General features: G+C 43.3%; 1 protein-coding gene across 1 annotated transcript in view; it reads right to left on the bottom strand.

Moving 5' to 3' along the window:
- Positions 1-23,093, bottom strand: part of LOC141152760 (cholinesterase-like) — a 53,617-nt gene that overhangs the window by 16,615 nt on the left and 13,909 nt on the right. The window contains exon 2 of the mRNA XM_073637444.1: positions 12,576-14,088. Within this exon, the coding sequence (XP_073493545.1) occupies positions 12,576-14,088 (1,513 nt within the window). The remainder of the gene's footprint in view (positions 1-12,575; positions 14,089-23,093) is intronic.

Genomic DNA, 23,093 nt, shown 5'->3' with positions numbered 1-23,093 from the left:
AAAAGCGGAGGGCCCGCCAGGACTCCCAAGCCATCCGTGGTCCCCGAGCCACCTAGACCATAGTAAAGTTCCAGCTGGAGCACGGATGGGGCTTCATTAGAGTCCCGGAGGCCGCAACCGACGTCTTCGTGACCAGAAGGGACGTCGAGAGTCACCTGCCAGAGGGACATCACGGCCGTGACTTGTACCCTGGGGACGTGGTCACTTACACCCGGCACAAGGGCGCTAAGGGACTGTACGCCCTCCATGTCCACCGCTTGACTGAGGAGGAACTGCAGTACCGCCCAGACACTGAGTACCCAGAGGGTCCGGATGGACCTGAAGACTACCCAGAAGAAGGAGCAACAGGAGGACATCGTTACCAATAAACGGTAAAGTGTAACTGTAAATAGTTACCCGTCAGGGTATCAGAACTGTTATGAAACTGTTTCCTGATAAAAGTTGCCCTCTATATCCCTAAGTTACCTGGCTGGGGACTGAGAACAGCCATTCCCCCTTTCCTACCTGGCCGAGGACTGGGAGCGGCCATCCTGTAAATAGTTGCGCTTCTTAAAGCGCCCCCTACTGGTTTTATAAAAAGACTGTAATGTCTACCTCAGGACCGAGAGTCCCTCCCGTTTACAAGTCTACTGAAGTTTTTGCACTTAAAAAGAAGATTGAACACCTGGTCACAAGTTGCACCGCGGCCAGGATTCAAGAATGTGTTTTGAGAATGTTTTCCTTGCGAATGTTTTATAATGAAAAAGTTTTATATGCTGCTAGAGTAATAATGCAAATGTTTTATGTGATGTTTTATATGATAAAAGAGTTCCGGTAGTTTTGACCATAGCTAAGTGAAAGAAGAAAGTTAAAGAAAAGAAAAAGAGTACCAGTAACGTTAAAAGAGAAAAGTGCCTCCCATAAAGGGATGGGTTAATAGTTATTGCTTTGTCAAATGCAAGCTGTGTAATCAGAAGGTGAAAAGAGGAAAAGTGTCAGCAACCTCAATACCACAAATATGTGGAAACATGTGCGGAGTTACAAAAACACACTGAAGACCTAGGCCAACCTACAGTGCCACCTACCACCTCTTCAGCTCGTGTTGTAGCCTCTTCCTCCAGCTCACACACAGCTGGTTTGGCTTCCTCACAGGATCGCCATGGAAGAATCTCTGGCACTGTTGTACAGAGACACAGTGTAATTCCACCCACAGCACCACTTTCCCAGTCATCCTCACACACCCAGGCCAGTCTACAGCCATCGTTAGCACAGGCATGGGAGAAAAGGCGCCCATACTCGGCAAACCACCCCCGAGCACAGGCTCTGAATGCTGGCATTGCTAAACTACTGTCCCTTGAAATGCTATCATTCAGGCTGGTGGAGACTGACACCTTCCGTAACTTTATGGCATTGGCAGTCCCATAATACAATGTGCCCAGCCACTTTTATTTCAGCAGGCAAGCCGTCCCTGCCCTGCAACATCATGTGGAGGGAAAAATTAAACATGCCCTACACAACGCAGTCAGTAGCAAGGTCCACCTGACCACCGATGCGTGGACCAGTAAGCATGGACAGGGACGATACCTTTCCCTCACTGCCCATTGGGGAAATGTTGTGGAGCCGGGTACAGATCTTGAGAGTGGCGCTGTACGTGTTCTGCCAACTCCAAGGATTGCAGGAATCCAGTCTGTACACATTGACTCCTCCTCATACTCCAGTTCCTCTGAATCAGCGCTGCCGGAGCCGTCACGGTCTACCTCCACATCGACCCGTGAACGGTTACCTGTTATGATGACCGATATGAGCACAGCCGTGGCCAAACGTCAACAGGCCGTATTAAAATTAATTTATTAGGGGAATCGAAGCCACACAGCGCAGGAGCTCTGGAATGCCATCAAGCAGCAGAGCGACGTGTGGTTTGTGCCAGCGAATCTCCAGCCAGGCATGGTAGTGTGTGACAATGGCCGAAATCTGGTGGCAGCTCTGGGCCTAGGCAACCTCACTGACATCCCATGTCTGGCACATGTGCTCAACTTGGTCGTGCAGAGTTTTTTGAGGAACTATCTGGATCTTGATGGACTGCTTCACAAGGTCCGCATAGAGTGCGCTCACTTGCGGCGTTCCAGCAACGCAAGATCACGCATTGCAGCTCTGCAGCGCCGATTACGTCTTCTGGAACATCACATCATATGTGACCTACCCACCAGGTGGAATTCAACGTTACATATGTTGGAGAGGTTGTGTGAGAAGCAGGCAGCAGTAATGGAGTACCAGCTGCAGCAGGCGCAAACAAGTCGCAGTGCGCGCCGTTCACTCTTCACCACCACTGAGTAGGCCTTTATGAAGGACATTTGCCACATTTTGCGTGCCTTCGATTATTCCACGCGGATGGCGAGTGAAGATGATGCACTAGTCAGCATGACTATCCCCCTTATCTGCCTGCTTGAAAAAACACTGCAAGCACTAAGGGACGAGGTTTGGAAGAGGTGGAGGATGAGGAGTCACAAAATGCCATCTGCTTCTCTACAGTCTGCGCAACGTGGTTCCTCACAAAGGCCTAGGCAGGGGACACTTTGTGAGGAGGATGAGGAGGAGTCAATGGATGAGGAAGACATCTGTCCAGAGGAGGGAGGTACACAATGCTCTAGTAGTCAGTATCTAGAGCGAGGGTGGGGTGATGCAGAGCAGGCAGAGATCACGCCTCAAGCAGGGGACAGCATTTCTTGGCCAGTTGGCAGTCTGCAGCACATGGTTGATTTCATGCTGCAGTGCCTGAGAAACGACCGCCGCATCGCCCACATTCTCAACATGGCTGATTATTGGGTGTCCACCCTCCTAGATCCTCGCTACCAGGACAACTTACAAAGCCTCATAACACCATTGAACCGGGAGCGTAAAATGCGGGAGTACCAAGACGCACTGGTGCATTCCATCATGTTCTCCATTCCAACCGAGAGCAGTGCTGCTAGTGCTTTACAAAGCAGCTCAGTGTGTCAAGGCAGTGGAGGAAGCTCTGCACAAAGAGGGAGCAGAAGCAGTGCCTCAGCACAAGGCTAGACCAGTATGGCCGAAATGTGGCAAAGTTTTGTGTCCCCGCCGCCACAAATGTCTACACCATCACAGACGGCTCCAGTCAGCAGGAGGCAACGTTTCCGTCAGATGGTGACATACTACATGTCTTGCCCTCTTAGTGTACTCCCAGACGGCTCTTCTCCATTCAAGTTTTGGGTCTGTAAGCTGGATACATGGCCAGAGCTTAGTCAGTATGCACTGGAGGTGCTAGCTTGCCCTGCTGCTAGTGTATTATCGGAACGCGTCTTTAGTGCCGCAGGTGGTGTACTAACAGACCTTCGCATGCGACTATCCTCCGATAACGTTGACCGGCTTACTTTTCTCAAAATGAACAAGGCCTGGATCTCTCATGAATTTGCCAGGCCTCTTCCAGAATAAATAATTGTTGACAACAGTATCCAGGTCTCCTGTTGTGTTCATGTTTCTACCACCTGAACTGTAATCCCTGAGCTCCAACACCGCCAGTTGGCGCTCGGAAGTGCCGTCTGCACAGTCAACACTTGCTGTCGTGTTATTGGGGTTCAGTAACGTCAGCTGTTCCCCTGCTGTGCGGACAGCAATTTCTCCTGCTCTGTCCACATTCTCACTACTACAGATTTTAAAGTTGCTCCAATTACACCTCTGGCTCCTCTGTTTTCAGTATTATCCCTGAGCTCCAACACCGCCAGTTAGCGCTCGGAAGTGCCGTCTGCACAGTCAACACTTGCTGACGTGTTATTGGGGTTCAGTAACGTCAGCTGTTCCCCTGCTGTGCGTCCGGCAAATTCTCCTGCTCTGTCCACATTCACACTACTACAGATTTTAAAGTTGCTCCAATTACGCCTCTGGCTCCACTCTGTTTTTAGTATTTACCCTGGGTTTCAGCACCGCCAGCTGTTTCCCAGCAGTGTCTTTGGCACAGGTACTCCCTCCTGCCCAGCCTGGTTCCAGCACGCCAGCTGTTTCCGGGTAGTATCAACGTCACTTTGCCTCCAATGCATTGTCCTGTCGTGTTGCGGTCGCGTTAGCCGACTCTATGGTGCCTGCAGTGTAGGTGACTCCTATGTGGGCTGCGGGATCTGGCAATGAAGGCTGGTTCCATAGAGACAATAGGACAAGAACCCTTGTAGGACTGTGGGTTTTGGTAACTGCGGCCGGCTCGCGGCCTTGAAACTTTTTTTTTACATGGGTACCTTCTGCTACCCATTCGGGTTCCAGCACCGTCAGCTGGTTCTCGGCAGTGCCTTTGGATTAGGTGCCTCCTTCTCGGTATCCAAGTTCCACCAACGTCTGCTGGTTCTTGGTAGTGCTTTCTGGCACAGGTACCTCCTGCTTAGTAAGAGAGTTCCAGTACCGTCAGCTGGTCTTCGGTAGTTCCATTGGCTCTTGCACCTTCTGCTACCCATCCGGGTTCCAGTACCGTCAGCTGGTTCTCGGCAGTGTCTTTGGCACGGGTACTCCCTCCTGCCCAGCCTGGTTCCAGTATGCCAGCTGTTTCCAGGTAGTGTCAATGTCACTTTGCCTCCAATGCGTTGTCCTGTCGTGTTGCGATCAGGTTAGCCGGCTCTATGGTGCCTGCAGTTTAGGTGACTCCTATGTGGGCTGCGGGATCTGGCAATGAAGGCTGGTTCCATAGTGACAATAGGACAAGCACCCCCTGTAGGACTGTGGGTTTTGGTAACTGCGGCCGGCTCGCGGCCTTGAAACTTTTTTTTACATGGGCACCTTCTGCTACCCATCTGGGTTCCAGTACCATCAGCTGGTTCTCGGCAGTGCCTTTGGATTAGGTGCCTCCTTCTTGGTATCCAAGTTCCACCAACATCTGCTGGTCCTTGGTAGTGCTTTCTGGCACAGGTACCTCCTGCTTAGTAACCGAGTTCCAGTACCGTCAGCTGGTCTTCGGTAGTTCCATTGGCTCTTGTACCTTCTGCTACCCATCCGGGTTCCAGTACCGTCAGCTGGTTCTTGGCAGTGTCTTTGGCACAGGTACTCCCTCCTGCCCAGCCTGGTTCCAGCACGCCAGCTGTTTCCGGGTAGTATCAACGTCACTTTGCCTCCAATGCATTGTCCTGTCGTGTTGCGGTCGCGTTAGCCGACTCTATGGTGCCTGCAGTGTAGGTGACTCCTATGTGGGCTGCGGGATCTGGCAATGAAGGCTGGTTCCATAGAGACAATAGGACAAGCACCCCTTGTAGGACTGTGGGTTTTGGTAACTGCGGCCGGCTCGCGGCCTTGAAACTTTTTTTTTACATGGGTACCTTCTGCTACCCATTCGGGTTCCAGCACCGTCAGCTGGTTCTCGGCAGTGCCTTTGGATTAGGTGCCTCCTTCTCGGTATCCAAGTTCCACCAACGTCTGCTGGTTCTTGGTAGTGCTTTCTGGCACAGGTACCTCCTGCTTAGTAACAGAGTTCCAGTACCGTCAGCTGGTCTTCGGTAGTTCCATTGGCTCTTGCACCTTCTGCTACCCATCCGGGTTCCAGTACCGTCAGCTGGTTCTCGGCAGTGTCTTTGGCACGGGTACTCCCTCCTGCCCAGCCTGGTTCCAGCACGCCAGCTGTTTCCGGGTAGTATCAACGTCACTTTGCCTCCAATGCATTGTCCTGTCGTGTTGGGGTCGCGTTAGCCGACTCTATGGTGCCTGCAGTTTAGGTGACTCCTATGTGGGCTGCGGGATCTGGCAATGAAGGCTGGTTCCATAGTGCCAATAGGACAAGCACCCCCTGTAGGACTGTGGGTTTTGGTAACTGCGGCTCGCGGCCTTGAAACTTTTTTTTACATGGGTACCTTCTGCTACCCATTAACGTTCCAGCACCGTCAGCTGGTTCTCGGCAGTGCCTTTGGATTAGGTGCCTCCTTCTCGGTATCCAAGTTCCACCAACGTCTGCTGGTCCTTGGTAGTGCTTTCTGGCACAGGTACCTCCTGCTTAGTAAGCGAGTTCCAGTGCCGTCAGCTGGTGTTCGGTAGTTCCATTGGCTCTTGTACCTTCTGCTACCCATCCGGGCTCCAGTACCTTCAGCTGGTCCTCGGTAGTTCCATTTGCTCTTGTACCTTCTACTACCCATCCGGGTTCCAGTACCGTCAGCTGGTTCTCGGCAGTGCCTTTGGATTAGGTGCCTCCTTCTCGGTATCCAAGTTCCACCAACGTCTGCTGGTCCTTGGTAGTGCTTTCTGGCACAGGTATCTCCTGCTTAGTAACCGAGTTCCAGTACCGTCAGCTGGTCTTCGGTAGTTCCATTGGCTCTTGTACCTTCTGCTACCCATCCGGGTTTCAGTACCGTCAGCTGGTTCTCGGCAGTGCCTTTGGATTAGGTGCCTCCTTCTCGGTATCCAAGTTCCACCAACGTCTGCTGGTCCTTGGTAGTGCTTTCTGGCACAGCTACCTCCTGCTTAGTGACCAAGTTCCAGTACCGTCAGCTGGTCTTCGGTAGTTCCATTGGCTCTTGTACCTTCTGCTATCCATCCGGGTTCCAGTACCGTCAGCTGGTCCTCGGCAGTGCCTTTGGATTAGGTGCCTCCTTCTCGGTATCCAAGTTCCACCAACGTCTGCTGGTCCTTGGTAGTGCTTTCTGGCACAGGTACTTCCTGCTTAGTAACCGAGTTCCAGTACCATCAGCTGGTCCTCGGTAGTTCCATTGGCTCTTGTACCTTCTGCTACCCATCCGGGTTCCAGTACCATCAGCTGGTCCTCGGTAGTTCCTCAGCCTTCTTGTACCTTCTGCTACATTTCCAAGTTCAAGCTTTTTGAAATGGTTCTTGGTAATCACTCTGGATCTCCCTGACGAGGACCCTGAAGACCAACCCGAAGAAGACGAGGACCCCGAAGACGATTACCCTGAAGAAATGGACTCTGAAGACCCCCCCGAAGAAGACGAGGACCCTGAAGACCACCCCGAAGAAGACGAGGACCCTGAAGACCACCCCGAAGAAGACGAGGACCCTGAAGACCAACCTGAAGAAGACGAGGACCCCGAAGAAGACGAGGACCCCGAAGACGAGAACCCCCAAAGACGACGACCCCGAAGACCACCCCGAAGAAGACCAAGAAGTTGACCCTGAAGAAGTTGACCAAGAGGACAAAGAAGAGAAGACAACCACCAAGATACAGAAGAACAAGAGACCGAAAACCAAGAAGCAGAATACAAGAAGCTGCAGAACAAAAAGCGGAAGAACATTAAGCATAAGACTAAAAATCAGAGCAATAGATAATATCTAAATTATAAGCAGAAGATCACTAAGCAATGTATGGGGGTGAGTCCGTTCCTCCTCGTGGTGCCCCTGGAAAAGACCTGCTGCTGCAGGCCAAACTGAACGCGGACAAATCCTGTTGTAAATCTTTTGTGATGGGCAGAACGAAAGGTGTAATGTCCAACCTTTTATAGAAAACAACTACAGGAATGCCTGTCACAAATAAGAATATGATGAAGAAGAAGAATATGAAGAAGATGAAGAAGTAGAATATGAAGAATGTAAAAAAAAAGAATAATACGAAGAAGGTGAAGAAGAAGAAGATGATGAAGGTGAAGAAGAAGTGGATGAAAAAGATGCTGATGCTGAGGATGATGAAGGAGAAAGTGTGGGAGAAGTAAAAAAGAAGGTGAAGAGCATGGAAGTAGTGAAACATAAATATCTGACAAAATATAAAAATACTTAACATAGTCAATATTTCCGTAACTCAGAACGTCTTAAAAAAAATATTAATTCCTGCTATTCCATTTGATTGGGCTAAACCTCTATGCCTTTATTGTCTCCGCCACCTCCCCCAATACATTCTACATTATTCTTAGTTGTTTTCCTTCATGTAGAATTAACCTACAAAGAAAGAAAGGGTTCATTTTCATTCCGATATTTCTGTCCCATTGACTTGCATTGGTTTCCTGTATCGGAATCGGCGATATCCGATACTTTTTGGGTATCGGTCCGATCCAATCCGATCCGATATTTCCCGATATCGGAAGGTATCACTCAACACTACTTACTATCCAACAATCCTAAATAGCCTTCCTCAGTCCAAGAGTGCAGGCCTCAACCACCAACCTCAGCGCTGATGATCAGGCCAAATATTTAAAAGAAAAAATTTACCATATTCAACAGGAAATCTTCTCCCAATCCCTTAATATCATGCATTCTCTTCCCTCCTGCACTTCACCTAGCTAACTTTCTGTCTTTCAACTGGTCATGGAAGAAGACGTTACCGGGCTCCTCAAATCTTCTTGCCCTACCACCAGCACCAGAGTCCATATTCCCTCACATCTCCTTCAATTCCTTTCCCCGGATCTCAACACTTGCCTAACTAAAATATTTAACCTCTCTCATCTGGTATCTTTCCTTTCTCCTTCAAACACTCCAGCATACACCCATTAGTTAAAAAACATCTCTCGACCAGAACTGTGCTGCCAACTACAGACCTGACTCTAATCTCCCCTTCATTTCTAAACTTCTGGAATGTTTGGTCTTCTCCTGTCTCTCTCACCTATCTGACCGCTCCTTCACTATATCTTTTGCTAGATTCTCTTTATCTTGCCCTTACTGTTGGGTTTCAGTTCTAGGTCCCCTCCTCTTCTCCTTATATACTGCCCCTATTGGACAAACCTCTGTAAATTTGGTTTTCAGAACCATCTCTATGCTGATGACGCCCAATTACACATGCCGTTTCCTGACTCACCTTTTATCTTTTACAGCACCTCATATAAAGAGGAAGAGAATTACAAGTGGACCTTTTTAGCCGTAAACTACTGGAACAGTGTCCAACCTGCATTGAATAAGCAAGGAATGTGAAAGTGAGCTTTGGAGCTAGGCCCATTTCCAGTCCAAAGATGGTACCCTGGGATCTAAATTCAGTGCTTATGGCTCTAACAAGCCTTCGCTTGAACCCATGGATTCAGGGTCTCCACATTAAAGACTATTATCCCAGTGGCCCTGACTTCAGCATGGTAAGTTAGTGACATTCAAGCTTTGTCGGTTAATCCTCTGTTTATACATATCCTAGAATATGGGCCGGTTCCGGAGCTACCCTATCTTCCGAAAAGAGCTTCCAATTTCCATAGAAGTCATGAAATTGTGCACCCTACTTTCTGTGCTAATCCAAGGAATCCATGGCAGAACTGTAAGAAGCGGATGTCCCCATCAAGCATTATGTACGGTTGCGATTCAGTTTTTTCTCTGTAAATTTCTCGATGTGGTGCTGTCATGGGTGATAGGAAAACACTAAATTACTTACCGGTAATGTGATTTTCCTCAGCCCATGACAGCACCCTTATATTCCCTCCCATCACTGTTAAAAGTTGATCACTTAATTTCTTTTGTAGTGTTTGATTCATGCGGTGTGTAGAAGGAAAAATCATGGGATATATAACTATTAAGTAGTGTCCTCTCATATTCTGTAAACAAATGAGGAGGTGGCTTTTTTTGGTTTTATTCTGTAGGTTTCCTGTCCTGGAAGGGCGGATCCCCTCTCTCGTTGTGGTGCTGTCATGGGCTCAGGAAAATCACATTACTGGTAAGTAATTTAGTGTTTTCTTACCTTTGACTCTTAAAAAAACTTACTGTTTCTCTTATTCATTCTCAACTCTCTACTAATCGGTCTGCCTCTAACTAAAATAAGACCTCTCCAATCCGTCCTGAATGCATCAGTTAGGATCATATTCCTCCCCAACTGCTATACCAATGCCTCTACCATGTGCCAGTCATTGCACTGGTTGCCCATCCACTACAGAGTACAATATAAACTTATCACACTCACCCACAAAGCTCTCCACAGTTCAGCACCACCTTACATCTCCTCACTCATCTCTGTCATCCTTAATAATCCGAACCTCCCACTACCTTCTCCAAGACCTCTCACGTGCTGTGCCAATTCTCTGGAATGCTCAATTTAAACAATAAAAATGGAGGGCACCATCATATACTTGGGATCTCCCTGCAGCATGTCAAACCAAGTTACATAACCACCAAAAACAAGAAAGAGGACATGCTTAAGTGCAGTGATCACCAAAATGAATGAAAAAATCTTTTATTGTTCACAAAATTAATCAGTATACATGCTTGCCACACACCAAATGACAGTAAAAACAATTAAAAGCCCAGAAATGCTGGAATGCACTACCCAGGATAATATGATTAGTCCCCAATATCCACAGTTTTAAGCATGCCCTAAAAATGCACTTCTTTAGACCTGCCTATCGCCTCATGTCGCTTATGTAACTATTCCTCCCTTGCCCTTCCAAAATTTTCTACCAAATCTGGTCCCTCGTAGCGTCTGTTTACACAACCTCCATGCACTTATTAGCCCTCTGTGTCTGTACTTGTGCACACACTGGCTGGTGACCGGCTCATGCTGCATTGTGTGAACTCCCTATTTATTATATTGATGGCCGGACCATATAATATAAGCACTTTTTACCATTTCTCTTTTGTTTATCCCCTATTTCCTCATAGATTGTAGCTCGCGAGCAGCAGAAACCTCACTCCTCTTGGTATCTGTTGAATTATGTGTTTACTCTGCTGTGTCTTGATTGTCTTTACAAGTCCCCTCTGAAATGTAAAGTACTGTGGAATAGGTTGGTGCTATAGAAATAAAAATTATTATTATTATAAGGGGTCTAAATAGCTGAACTAACAATGATCAGCAAGTTATCACTTATCCTATAAAAGAGATTAACCCTTTAACCATGGCATATACAGTAATTGGCTTCCCATCCCATGACCCTAATTTGTGGTGCTGATGATAGGTTTGCCATAGCAGAGGGAAGGTGGTGTCAAGAAAGGCGCACAATTTTGCTGTGTACACACGTGGTCAAAATTGTTGGTAACCCACAATGGTCACAGAAATAACTTGATTCTGACAAAAGTAATAATAAATTAAAAATCTATGAAAATGAACAAATGAAAGTCAGACGTTAATTTTCAACCCTGCTTCAACAGAATTTTAAAAAAAATTAAACTCATGAAATCGGCCTGGACAGAAATGATGGTACTCTTAACTTAATATTTTGTTGAACTACCTTTTGAGGCAATCACTGCAATCAAACAATTCCTGTAACTGTCAATGAGACTTCTGCGCCTCTCGACAGGTATTTTGGCCCACTCCTCATGAGCAAACTGCTCCAGTTGTCTCTTGTTTTAAGGTTGCCTTTTCCAGATGACATGTTTCAGCTCTTTCCAAATATGCTCAATAGGATTTAGGTCAGGGTTCATAGAAGACACTTCAGAATAGTCCAATGTTTTCCTCTTAGCCATTCTTGGGTGGTTTTAGCTGTGTGTTTTGGGTCATTATCCTGTTGCAAGACCCATGACCTGTGACTGAGACCAAGCTTTCTGACATTGGGCAGCACATTTCTCTCTAGAATCCCTTGATAGTCTTGAGATTTCATTGTACCCGGCACATATTCAAGACACCCTGTGCCAGATGCAGCAAAGCAGCCCCAGAACAGAAAAAAGCCTCCTCCATGTTTCACAGTAGGGACAGTGTTCTTTTCTTTATATGCTTCATTTTTCCATCTGTGAACATAGAGCTGATGTGTCTTGCCAATAACTTCCATTTTTATCTCATATGTCCAAAGGACATTCTCCCAGAAGATTTGTGGCTTGTCAACATGTAGTTTGGCACATTCCAGCCTGGCTTTTTTATGATTTTTTTTTTCAACAATGGTGTTCTCCTTGGTCGTCTCCCATGAAGTCCAATTTGGATCAAACAACGACGGTTGGTGCGATCTGACACTGATGTTCCTTGAGCTTGAAGTTCACCTTTAATCTCTTTAGAAGTTATACTAAGCTCTTTTGTTACTATTCTTATTATCCATCTCTTTGATTTGTCATCAATTTTCCTTCTGCGCCCACATCCAGGGAGGTTGGTTACAGTCCCATAGATTTTAAATTTCTGAATAATATGTGCAACTGTAGTCACAGGAACATCAAGCTGCTTGGAGATGGTCTTATAACCTTTACCTTTGACATGCTTGTCTATAATTTTCTTTCTAATCTCCTGAGACAACTCTTTCCTTTGCTTCGTCTGGTCCATGTTGAGTGTGGTACACCCCATGTCACCAAACAGCACAATGAGTATCTGTAGCCCTATATACAGGCCCACTGACTGATTACAAGATTGTAGACACCTGTGATGCTAATTAGTGGACACAACTTGATTTAACATGTCCCTTTTGTCACATTATTTTCAGGGGTACCATCATTTCTGTCCAGGCCTATTTCATGAGTTTAATTTTTTTTTAAATTCTGTGGAAGCAGGATTGAAAAGCAATGACTTACTTTCATTTGTTCATTTTCATAGATTTTTAATTTATTATTACTTTTTTCAGATTCAAGTTATTTCTGTGACAATTGTGGGTTTTTCTTTCATTAAACGAGGGGTACCAACAATTTTGACCACGGGTGTAGGTCAGTAGTCTAAGCCTTCATAGATGAAAAACCAAATGAAAATGTATAAAATTAAATAGAAATGTTACCTAAAGACATCATTCTTATTTTTGACAAGCCATGTCCACATCATTAATCCTTACTTATAAGTAGAACGTAATACTATACCATACCCGGTTCTTGCAAAATTGCCCCAGGCTTTCATAATTCTTTTGCTGAGCAACTGTTCTTCTTCAGTGAAATTATTTCCTTTACTGAGAGGCTTTCCAAACATAAATGGCAGGATAGCACCATGAAGGACTCCCATCCATTTAGGCCAAACTTCTTTTGAGGAGCGATGGTTAAATTCATAAAAATATATGTTTGCTTCTTGTTTTGCCATTTCATCAGCAAAATATTTCATTGGACAAATCATGTAATAATCTCGTAATATAAGCTCCATGGCTTCTCTGTTTTTCTCCAAGTTTTGTTCATCCTCCCAATCTTTATATTCAAACAATATGGCTTCGATTCCAATATCTCCAGCTACTGGGAGCAACCTCGTAATTCCTTCTATTAGCTGTTCGGTAGTTATAAGACTATCATGTTCTCTGCTCAAGCCAGGTGCCCACGCTACTGTAAAAGGATTTCCATCATCCTTGGTGCCGCCTATTAAAATTTCAGTTTTTTTAGATATTTGCTTTATAATATTATTTGGCATATCACTAATAAAGTCAAAGTCAATAATTGGTATAATGCGTGTGAGAGCAAATGGGTATTTGGTTTCAACCAATAATTGCTTTTGGACTATTTTTGTAGGATCTATGTTTTGAAGACATGTTACCAGTGCATCATCATTGTCAACTGGACAGTGTAAAAGTTTGGCTAATTTCATAGTCAGCCTCTTGGCTCTTTTATGAGAACTCATGGCCCATCCCGCACTAGCAGAACCACTTTGCACAATCACCCTATTAAAGTAATTTTGGCTTCCTGGAGAAAGTAAATGTAAGCCAACACATGCTGCTCCACAACTATGTCCAAACAAGGTAACACTGTCAGGGTTGCCCCCAAAAGATGCAATGTTTTCGTGAACCCACCGAAGTGCCAACTGTTGGTCAAACATGCCAGCATTTCCCGGAATGTCCTTATTTCCTGGTAATGCCAAAAAACCTAGGGCTCCAACTCTGTAGTTCATTGATACCACAATCATTTCCTCAGAGAAAGCGAGAATACTTGGATCATATAGCTCCATGGATGAAGTCCCAGAAAGGAAAGCCCCACCATAGATAAATATCATTACATGTGCAGACTTTAGATTAGATGATGGAGCCCAAACATTCAAAAATAGACAATCTTCACTCATTTCATTGTTTACTTGCCACATATTTGCACCAGAAAAGCTAGCTTGAGCTTCATCTCTATTTTGATAACAGGAATTGCCAAATTTTGAAGCGTCATAGACACCTTGCCATGGTTTTCGAGGCTCTGGCTTTTTGAATCTTAGTGTTCCCATTGGTGGTTCTCCATAAGGTATTCCCAGATAGGCAATCACTGATCCAGAATTTATAGGTATATGGAAACCTCTGACCTTTCCTTGTTTCGTTTCCACAATTGTTCCATGCTCAGCATAGACATTTAAAGCAAGTATCAAAATGGCATATGCCACCAAAAAGGTGATTACTTTAGGTCTTTCTTTTTCCATTATTCCTGTAATAGAAATAATAAGCAATTAATTACTTTAAAACACATGTTAAGCTGAAACAAGAGCTCTAGAGCCTCAGTCAAAAGATATTTGGGGTTACAATGTCTATCAAGCAACCTCAAATTTTCACTAAGGCTGCATTTACACTGCATATTCCCTTAAAAAATGCTGCATTTGTCAGCTTACACTATAGCTGACTTCCTTCTGTATCAGCCTCGATCAGCATTGGCATCGACCATGGTTGTTTAACCCCTTAGATGCTGCTGTCAATAGTGACAGCGACATCTAGATGGTTAACAGAGCATGGGCGCTCTATATTTAGCCTAAATGGCACCCTGAGATCGTGATTGTGTAATCCTGATGATGCCATAGCAATCCAAGGCCAAGGAATGGCTTTAGAGTCTGAAAGCTATCTCGGACTGTTCAGATGTTAGCAACATTTAAGTGAGAAAAAATATATAATTTTTCATTCCTGTCATTCCACTTTTAATTAATTCCTGCAAAACACCTGAAGTGTTAACAAACTACTTGACTACAGTTCTGAATATGTTGAGGGGTATTGTATTTTTTAAATAGCATCACTTTTGTTTTTACAGTGTATACGCCCCCACAAAGTCTCTTCAAAACTGAATAGGTTCCTAAAAAAACAAGTTTTTTAAAGCTCATTGAAAAAAAATGAAAAATTGCTGAGAAATTTTTAAACCTTCTAACATTCTAACAAAACAAAAGGAAAATTGACCAATAATGTTCATGTATGTTAGACATAACTATTAACTATTGTGTGGTATGACTATTTGGATTCCAGTTATACACATTCAACGTTTGAAAATTGCAGATTTTCTGACATATGAAAATATCAGAAATTTGACAAATATCAGAATTTCTGTCAAAAATTCTGATATTTATACAGTACAGACCAAAAGTTTGGACACACCTTCTCATTTAAAGATTTTAATGTATTTTCATGACTATGAAAATTGTACATTTACACTGAAGGCATCAAAACTATGAATTAACACATGTGGAATTATATACTTAAAAAAAAGCGTGAAACAACTGAAAATGTGTCTTATATTCTAGGTTCTTCAAAGTAGCCACCTTTTGCTTTGATGACTGCTTTGCACACTCTTGGCATTCTCTTGATGAGCTTCAAGAGGTAGTCACCGGAAATGGTTTTCACTTCACAGGTGTGCCCTGTCAGGTTTAATAAGTGGGATATCTTGCCTTATAAATGGGGTTGAGTCCATCAGTTGTGTTGTGCAGAAGTCTGGTGGATACACAGCTGATAGTCCTACTGAATAGACTGTTAGAATTTGTATTATGGCAAGAAAAAAGCAGCTAAGTAAAGAAAAACGAGTGGCCATCATTACTTTAAGAAATGAAAGTCAGTTAGTGCGGAAAATTGGGAAAACTTTGAAAGTGTCCCCAAGTGCAGTTGCAAAAACCATCAAGCGCTACAAAGAAACTGGCTCACATGAGGACCGCCCCAGGAAAGGAAGACCAAGAGTCACCTCTGCTTCTGAGGATAAGTTTATCCGAGTCACCAGCCTCAGAAATCGCAGGTTAACAGCAGCTCAGATTAAAGACCAGGTCAATGCCACACAGAGTTCTAGCAGCAGACACATCTCTTCAACAACTGTTAAGAGGAGACTTTGTGCAGCAGGCCTTCATGGTAAAATAGCTGCTAGGAGACCACTGCTAAGGACAGGCAACAAGCAGAAGAGACTTGTTTGGGCTAAAGAACACAAGGAATGGACATTAGACCAGTGGAAATCTGTGCTTTGGTCTGATGAGTCCAAATTTAAGATCTTTGATTCCAATCACCGTGTCTTTGTGCGACGCAGAAAAGGTGAACGGATGGACTCTACATGCCTGGTTCCCACCGTGAAGAATGGAGTAGGAGGTGTGATGGTGTGGGGGTGCTTTGCTGGTGACACTGTTGGGGATTTATTCAAAATTGAAGGCATACTGAACCAGCATGGCTACCACAGCATCTTGCAGCGGTATGCTATTCCCTCCGGTTTGCGTTTAGTTGGACCATCATTTATTTTTCAACAGGACAATGACCCCAAACACACCTCCAGGCTGTGTAAGGGCTATTTGACCGAGAGGGAGAGTGATGGGGTGCTACGCCAGATGATTTGGCCTCCACAGTCACCAGACCTGAACCCAATCGAGATGGCTTGGGGTGAGCTGGACCGCAGAGTGAAGGCAAAAGGGCCAACAAGTGCTAAGCATCTCTGGGAACTCCTTCAAGATTGTTGAAAGACCATTTCCGGTGACTACCTCTTGAAGCTCATCAAGAGAATGCCAAGAGTGTGCAAAGCAGTCATCAAAGCAAAAGGTGGCTACTTTGAAGAACCTAGAATATAAGACATATTTGCAGTTGTTTCACACTTTTTTGCTAACTATATAATTCCTCATGTGTTAATTCATAGTATTGATGCCTTCAGTGTGAATGTACAATTTTCATAGTCATGAAAATACAGAAAAATCTTTAAATGAGAAGGTGTGTCCAAACTTTTGGTCTGTACTGTATATCAGAATAATTAAGTCAATATGACAATATATTTAAACGTAAAAACATATTGACCTAAATTTACTACTAACATAAAGTACAATGTGTCACAAAAAAACAGTCCCCAAATCAATGGGATATGTTGAAACATTCCAGAGTTATTGCTACATAAAGTGACTCATGACAGATTTGAAAAATTTGGCCTGGTCACTAATGGGATGTATTACAAATAAGCCAATCGGTAGTGGTTTATTGGCCTGTTTGGACAGGATTACGTCAATTCCATGTGCACTGAACGATTGTTAATATGATTGTCCTGTGCACATAGAATATCATTACTATCTGATTCACAAAACACTGATTAGTTACTTGGGCTAAGAAAAGGATCAAAAGGATAATATGCTGCTGAGAACAATAATTTTTTAGCAAGCTTATAAATAATTTCATCCAATGGACAAGTGTTTTAGCTAGTTTAAGCAAAAGAGGTATATAGCTCACCATGCCGCCATAGTCATCAGCTCCGGTCGGAGATTCATTGAAGGAGCTAGTCCTGTTGGCGACTGCAGCCATATGCAACAAGGACGGAGGGGAGAGGAATGTAATCCAGCATCACCGTCCAGGTAAAATAATTATTCTTTATTTGTATACCATGAAAACTGAGTTAAAATCAAACTTCCTTGCGTGTTTCTGACACTGAGGTGTGCCCTTAGTCATAGGATATAAAGCATCAATGAAGCACAATGTTATATATACAAAGAATCCAATTACAATTGATCTAAGTTAATTGCAGATGAAGGCTGAGCACTCACATCACAAACCACGACTATGTTAATTCCTGCCAAACACATGGGCAGGTATAGAGGGAAGAGTAAATAGGACAGGCTAACACTGGTGTATATTGATTATTAGTGAATAAGGACCAGTAATGTTGATTAAAGTAAAATAAATAATTTTTATATTTCATGCCTTTTTGGAATTTTATATCTAAATGAAGAATCCAATGTGCCTCTCTTAGTGCTAAAGCATTTTGCCAGTTCCCTCCAGGAGTTGGGCATTTAAACCTTTCAATTCCAAAGACAGAAAAATGTGATAAATCACCTTTGTGCATTGAAATAAAATGCTTCACAGCACCTGAATATGTGCTGTTATTATTTTTTATGTTTGCTATATGTTCAGCTATTCTTTTTATTTATTTTTCTAATTGTGCATCCAATGTATTTAATATTGCAAGTTCAACATTCAATGCAATACACTATGGGATCAGAGTCACAACTGATAAATGACCTGATATTGTGAACTGCACCTTGGGGAAGAGAAAAACATTTTTTCTTATTAATGGCAAAAGTGCAAACATTGCAACATGTGTTAGAAGGGCGGACAGGTTTAATCATGCTTGGAGACAGCATGTTGCCGACATACCTCTCTTGGTTACAACTCTGCTATCATTATGCAGAAGTTAGTATTGTCCTGGCTGACTATGGGTAAGTATTTTAGAATTATATCCTTGATATTGTTAAATTGTCTGCTGTATGGTGTTGAAAAGGTGATTGTGGAATATATAGTAGTGAGAGTATGTAGAATAAATAGGAGTTGGGAGTGGCTAACACTGAACAGCTGAGAGCCTAAATGAAGGTAAGCTTCCAGGAGCTCACAACTGAGCAGATTAACCCCTGTACTGCTAATAAAACCCTGCACCGATTAATATGAAGGCAAAAGGCTTCTAGTGACTGCAGGATTGGGAGGAATCAGACACTGCAGTATGGCTCCTCTCTGTCACGGTAAACCTGTGCCAAGTACAATTCAATTTCACTTTGTTCACTTGAATTTGTCCAATTAAGACCAAGCAAATAAATAAGATCAAACTTTACTGTACATGCGCAATGTCATCTGGTGAAAATATTGAGCAATTGGCTACAGGCATTTGGAATATCTGGTGTTGAGGGAGAACAGTACAATATTTCTGAATAGTTTGCTACTTTAATAAATCACTTCTAAACAAGAACACGACCTCCATTCAAGATGACGATAAAAATAATTTCAAACTTTATTCACCAATACATTAAAAGAACACATCATTAACATAACAGATATACGGGGACAAATAACATGACTGGAACAGGAAAAAAGCTGGAGACATTCCATACATTACAAAATTGGGATGGTACATAATAAAAAAATATAATATTGCCCAATGCCCTCAATGAAAAATACAACCGGCTGGTTGTCACAATGGCGTGCATGATGATCGAATGACGCCAAGCAATCCCCGCCTATCTGCTTATTATTCCCTAAATCCCTACCTCTCTGCTTAATTATCATATCCCCCTCCCCTGCACATCACAGGGCCCTGTGACAGGTCCTGTGACGTGCACTGAGCTCCCTGAACTCCGGGCATGTGCAAAGCGCCGCTCACAGAGCGCGCTTTGCTCCACCCCGGCCCCGTCTGCCGCAGGGTTCTATTGCGCAGGCGCCGGGGAGTTACTGTCACTTTCTGGCACCTGCGCAATAAAAACCTGCATCGCAGAGCACAGGCAGATGGGGCAGGGGTGGAGCAAAGCGCGCTGTATGTGAGCGGAAGTCGGGGAGCACAGTGCACGTCACAGGGCCCTGTGACCTGCAGGGGAGCGGGGATATGATATTTAAGCATACAGGCGGGGATTTGGGGGAATAATAAGCAGACAGGCGGGGATTGCTTGGCGTCCCCCAGATGCCAAGCCTGTGGAAAAAAGAAGTGCTTTTCTCTGCAATCAGACCTCTGCTATGGGCCATACAGGTATGTATAGATTTACTTTTCTATACCCTGGATGGCAATAGTAGAGGTCTTATATCGCCCAGGGGGTGACAGATTCCCTTTAACTATGCAGCATTCATCAGTATGCCTAATGGCTTCCTGGTAGACATCCTAAGCGACTGTAGCATGCAGCACTTTATATAATAAAGAACTCTGTATTTTTTCAGCCCTGCTGTTGATTAATGAATTAAATCCATGGAGATTAGATATGTGATAGTAAGGAGGATTCTGAGCCATACATTAGGTCTATTAATTATAGAATCTCTCCATTCCATTTGTGGTATATTTAGTATCTGTCTAGGATATCTCTCCCTTTTTGTTCCATTGTGGCATTAACTAAGAATTTGGGACATGGTTCCCATTTTCCTTTCAGAGCACAAGTTATGATCTCTTGTGTCCATCACACAGATAGAATCAGAACTATGTACTATTTAAATGACATCCTGCACCTGCATATTTGTGTATCTATGTTTAGCAGCATAATGGAAGCAGCCCCCACTGTCTAAGATGGTACCGTGGATCATCATGCACGTCGTGACAACCAGCCGGTTGTATTTTTCATTGAGGGCATTGGGCAATATTATATTTTTTACTATGTACCATTCCAATTTTGGAATGTCTCCAGCTTTTTTCCTGTTCCAGTCATGTTATTTGTCCCCGTATATATCTGTTAATGATGTGTTCTTTTAATGTATTGGTGAATAAAGTTTGAAATTATTTTTATCGTCATCTTGCATGGAGGTCGTGTTCTTGTTTAGGATCGTTTGCTTTTTTGACCTACCGTTTTTATTGTTGTTCTGGCCTGGTTGGCTTACTTTAATAAATCTTTAGACCAGCACAGTACATGTGTTTGGAGGTCATTGACCTCAATTTATCTAAGGCTTTATTTGCCTTTGTAAAATAAGCAAATTACTCAATACGGAATTGCAATTCTGAGGATAGTTACAAGATTGGAACCTTGGACTTCAAACCTCAATATAAAATAAAAGGTGTGTTTTTACTGCTTTTCACATATTTTCATAGAGGTCGTTAACCCATCAATTGGCCCTGAACTCCCTATGAGTCCTATTTCTTCTGTGTATAAATCCTAAAATGATTGAGGTTGGTGTAGTATGTACAGACATTAACTGCTACCAAATTGATATGATATATTAGACTGACATTAGACTAGCAGAAATAAAATTCCACCAATAGTAATTATGTTCAATATAGTAAGAAATTTCAAGACAGCATAAGTAGGACAGAGCTCAGAGGGCTGTTGAAGCATGTCTACCAGATGGTGAAGGCCAAAAACACACTTTGCCTTGACTGGGTATTTAATTTAACAGAAGTCTAGTGCTATGAATTTGAGCCTCATTACTTTTTCTTGACAAATCCCAATATGTGATGTAAGATCATGAGCTTTGCTGCACTCTGTCAAGAGATGTGTATGTTACTGGTAGCTATGTACAGCCACCTTTATGTTGTGATGTTATTTGCAGTATTTTAGGGGCATGTTACAATCATTAAATTAGCTTTGTGAGTCGCTATCCAAATTTAAGCAAAGGAAGGCTTGGACGGATATCTGTAACTCTCAGTATTGCTGTTTATTGTTGAAGATATTGCTAAAATCCCAATAATCGTCCTGTGACTTTTGAACCAAGCAAGCATTTCTTATGGAGCTGGTACAGTTGTGGATGCCTTATATTTTAACTTTAATTTGCAATAAACCAATTCACCTAAAGTGGAAATTTCTCCAAACTCTCCAGTTGGCCAGAAAAGACATGTATGACCCTCTGAGATCTCCTAGGACTGTATCCAGCCCCTTCCAAGCTCTAAAAAACAGACACTGGCATATCAGTAATATAAAAGTGACCTCAACATATATGGTTATGTATAACCAGGCATAAACAACCTCTTTGTTACCTTTGTAACCCTTTGTACCCTTTGTAACCCTTTGTACACCTTAGTGACCATCAACGTGGCCCTTTCTGGCCCTGTTTCACAGACAGTGACTCTCCTATCTCTCTCTTTCACTCAAATTTGAATTCATCTATTTTCCTTATACACTATTCTACTTGACTTTTGTCCTGCCACACACTATCTGTACAGTTTCTTTGGTGTTTTTTGACTTTATGATTTTCTCTACCTATCTCTATGGCTAAACTGTAAGCTTTTTCATCCTCTCACTATCCAAATCACCACAAATTGGCTGCTGCCTTTCCTGCTTCTGATTTTATACAGTCTATAAAGGTACCTCCTGATTGGCTGTACTATAATATGTGATGTGATAGTTGCAAGGCCTTATGGAGAACCCTTTTTGTGATTCTCCTAAGCCTGATATGAATCCCATATTGTTTAAAATTGTTGGTTCCTGCAAATTCTTGGCAAAATTTCGATTTGCATCTATTAAATTTGCTTCTCTCTAATATATACAGTAGGGTGAAAAAGTGATTGCCCGCCCCACTCAAAACATAAATTAACTGAGGTTTATCACATCTTTGGGAATTTGAGTTCAATTTCCCTAACCACACACAGGCCTGCTTACTGCCACACCTGTTCTCAATCAATAAATCACTTAAATAGGACCTGCCTGACAAAGTGAAGTAGTCAAAAGATCATCAAAAGCTAGACATCATGTTGCGATCCAAAGAAATTCAGGAACAACTGAGAAACAAAGTAATTGAGATCTATCAGTCTGGAAAAAGGTTATAAAGCCATTTCTAAAGCTTTGAAGCTTCAGAGAACCACAGTGAGAGCTATTATCTACAAATGGCAAAAACATGGAACAGTGGTGGACCTTCCCAGGATTGGCCGGCCTACCAAAATTACCCCAAAAGTGCAGTGACGACTCATCCAAGAGTTCACAAAAGACCCACAACAACATCCAAAGAACTGCAGGCCTCACTTGCCTCAGTTAAGGTCCATTTTCATAACTCCACCATCAGAAAGAGCCTGGGCAAAAATTACATGCAGAGTTCCAAAATGAAAACCACTGCTGAGCAAAAAGAACATAAAGGCTCATCTCAGTTTTGCCAGAAAACAGCTTGATGATTGCCAAGACTTTTGGGACAATACTATGTGGACTGACTGGACAAAAGTTTAACTTTTTGGAAGGTGTAAGTCTCATTACATCTGGCATAGAAGTAACACAGCATTTCAGTAAAAGAACATCACACCAACAGAAAAATATGGTGGTGGTAGTGTGATGGTCTGGGGCTGTTTTACTGCTTCAGGACCTGGATGACTTGCTGTGGTAAATGTAACCATAAATTCTGCTGTCTTCCAAAAAATCCTGAAGGAGAATGTCCGGCCATCTGTTCGTGACCTCAATCTGAAGCGCATTTGCGTTATGCAGCAGGACAATGATCCAGAACACACCAGGAAGTCCACCTCTGATTGTCTTAAGAAAAACAAATTTAAGACTTTGTGGTGGCCTAGTCAAAGTCTTGACCTTAATCTGATTGACATGCTGTGGCATGACCTTAAAAAGGCGGTTCATGCTTGGAATCCCTCCAATGTAGCTGAACTACAACAATTTTGCAAAGAGGAGTGGCCAAAATTCCTCCAAAGCGTTGTAAAAGACTCATCGCCAGTTATCGCAAGCGCTTGATTGCAGTTGTTGCTGCTAAGGGTGGTCGACCCAGTTATTAGGCTTAGGGGGCAATCACTTTTTCACACAGTGCCCTGTAGGTTTGGATTTCTTTTTCCCTTAATAATAA

Source organism: Phyllobates terribilis, unplaced genomic scaffold (genome assembly GCF_046119375.1).
Source record: "Phyllobates terribilis strain yellow unplaced genomic scaffold, ASM4611937v1 Scaffold_6__1_contigs__length_29720123, whole genome shotgun sequence".
Lineage (NCBI taxonomy): Eukaryota > Metazoa > Chordata > Amphibia > Anura > Dendrobatidae > Phyllobates > Phyllobates terribilis.
Note: the sequence above shows the minus strand (reverse complement) of the source record. Positions and strands in the feature narration are given on the sequence as shown.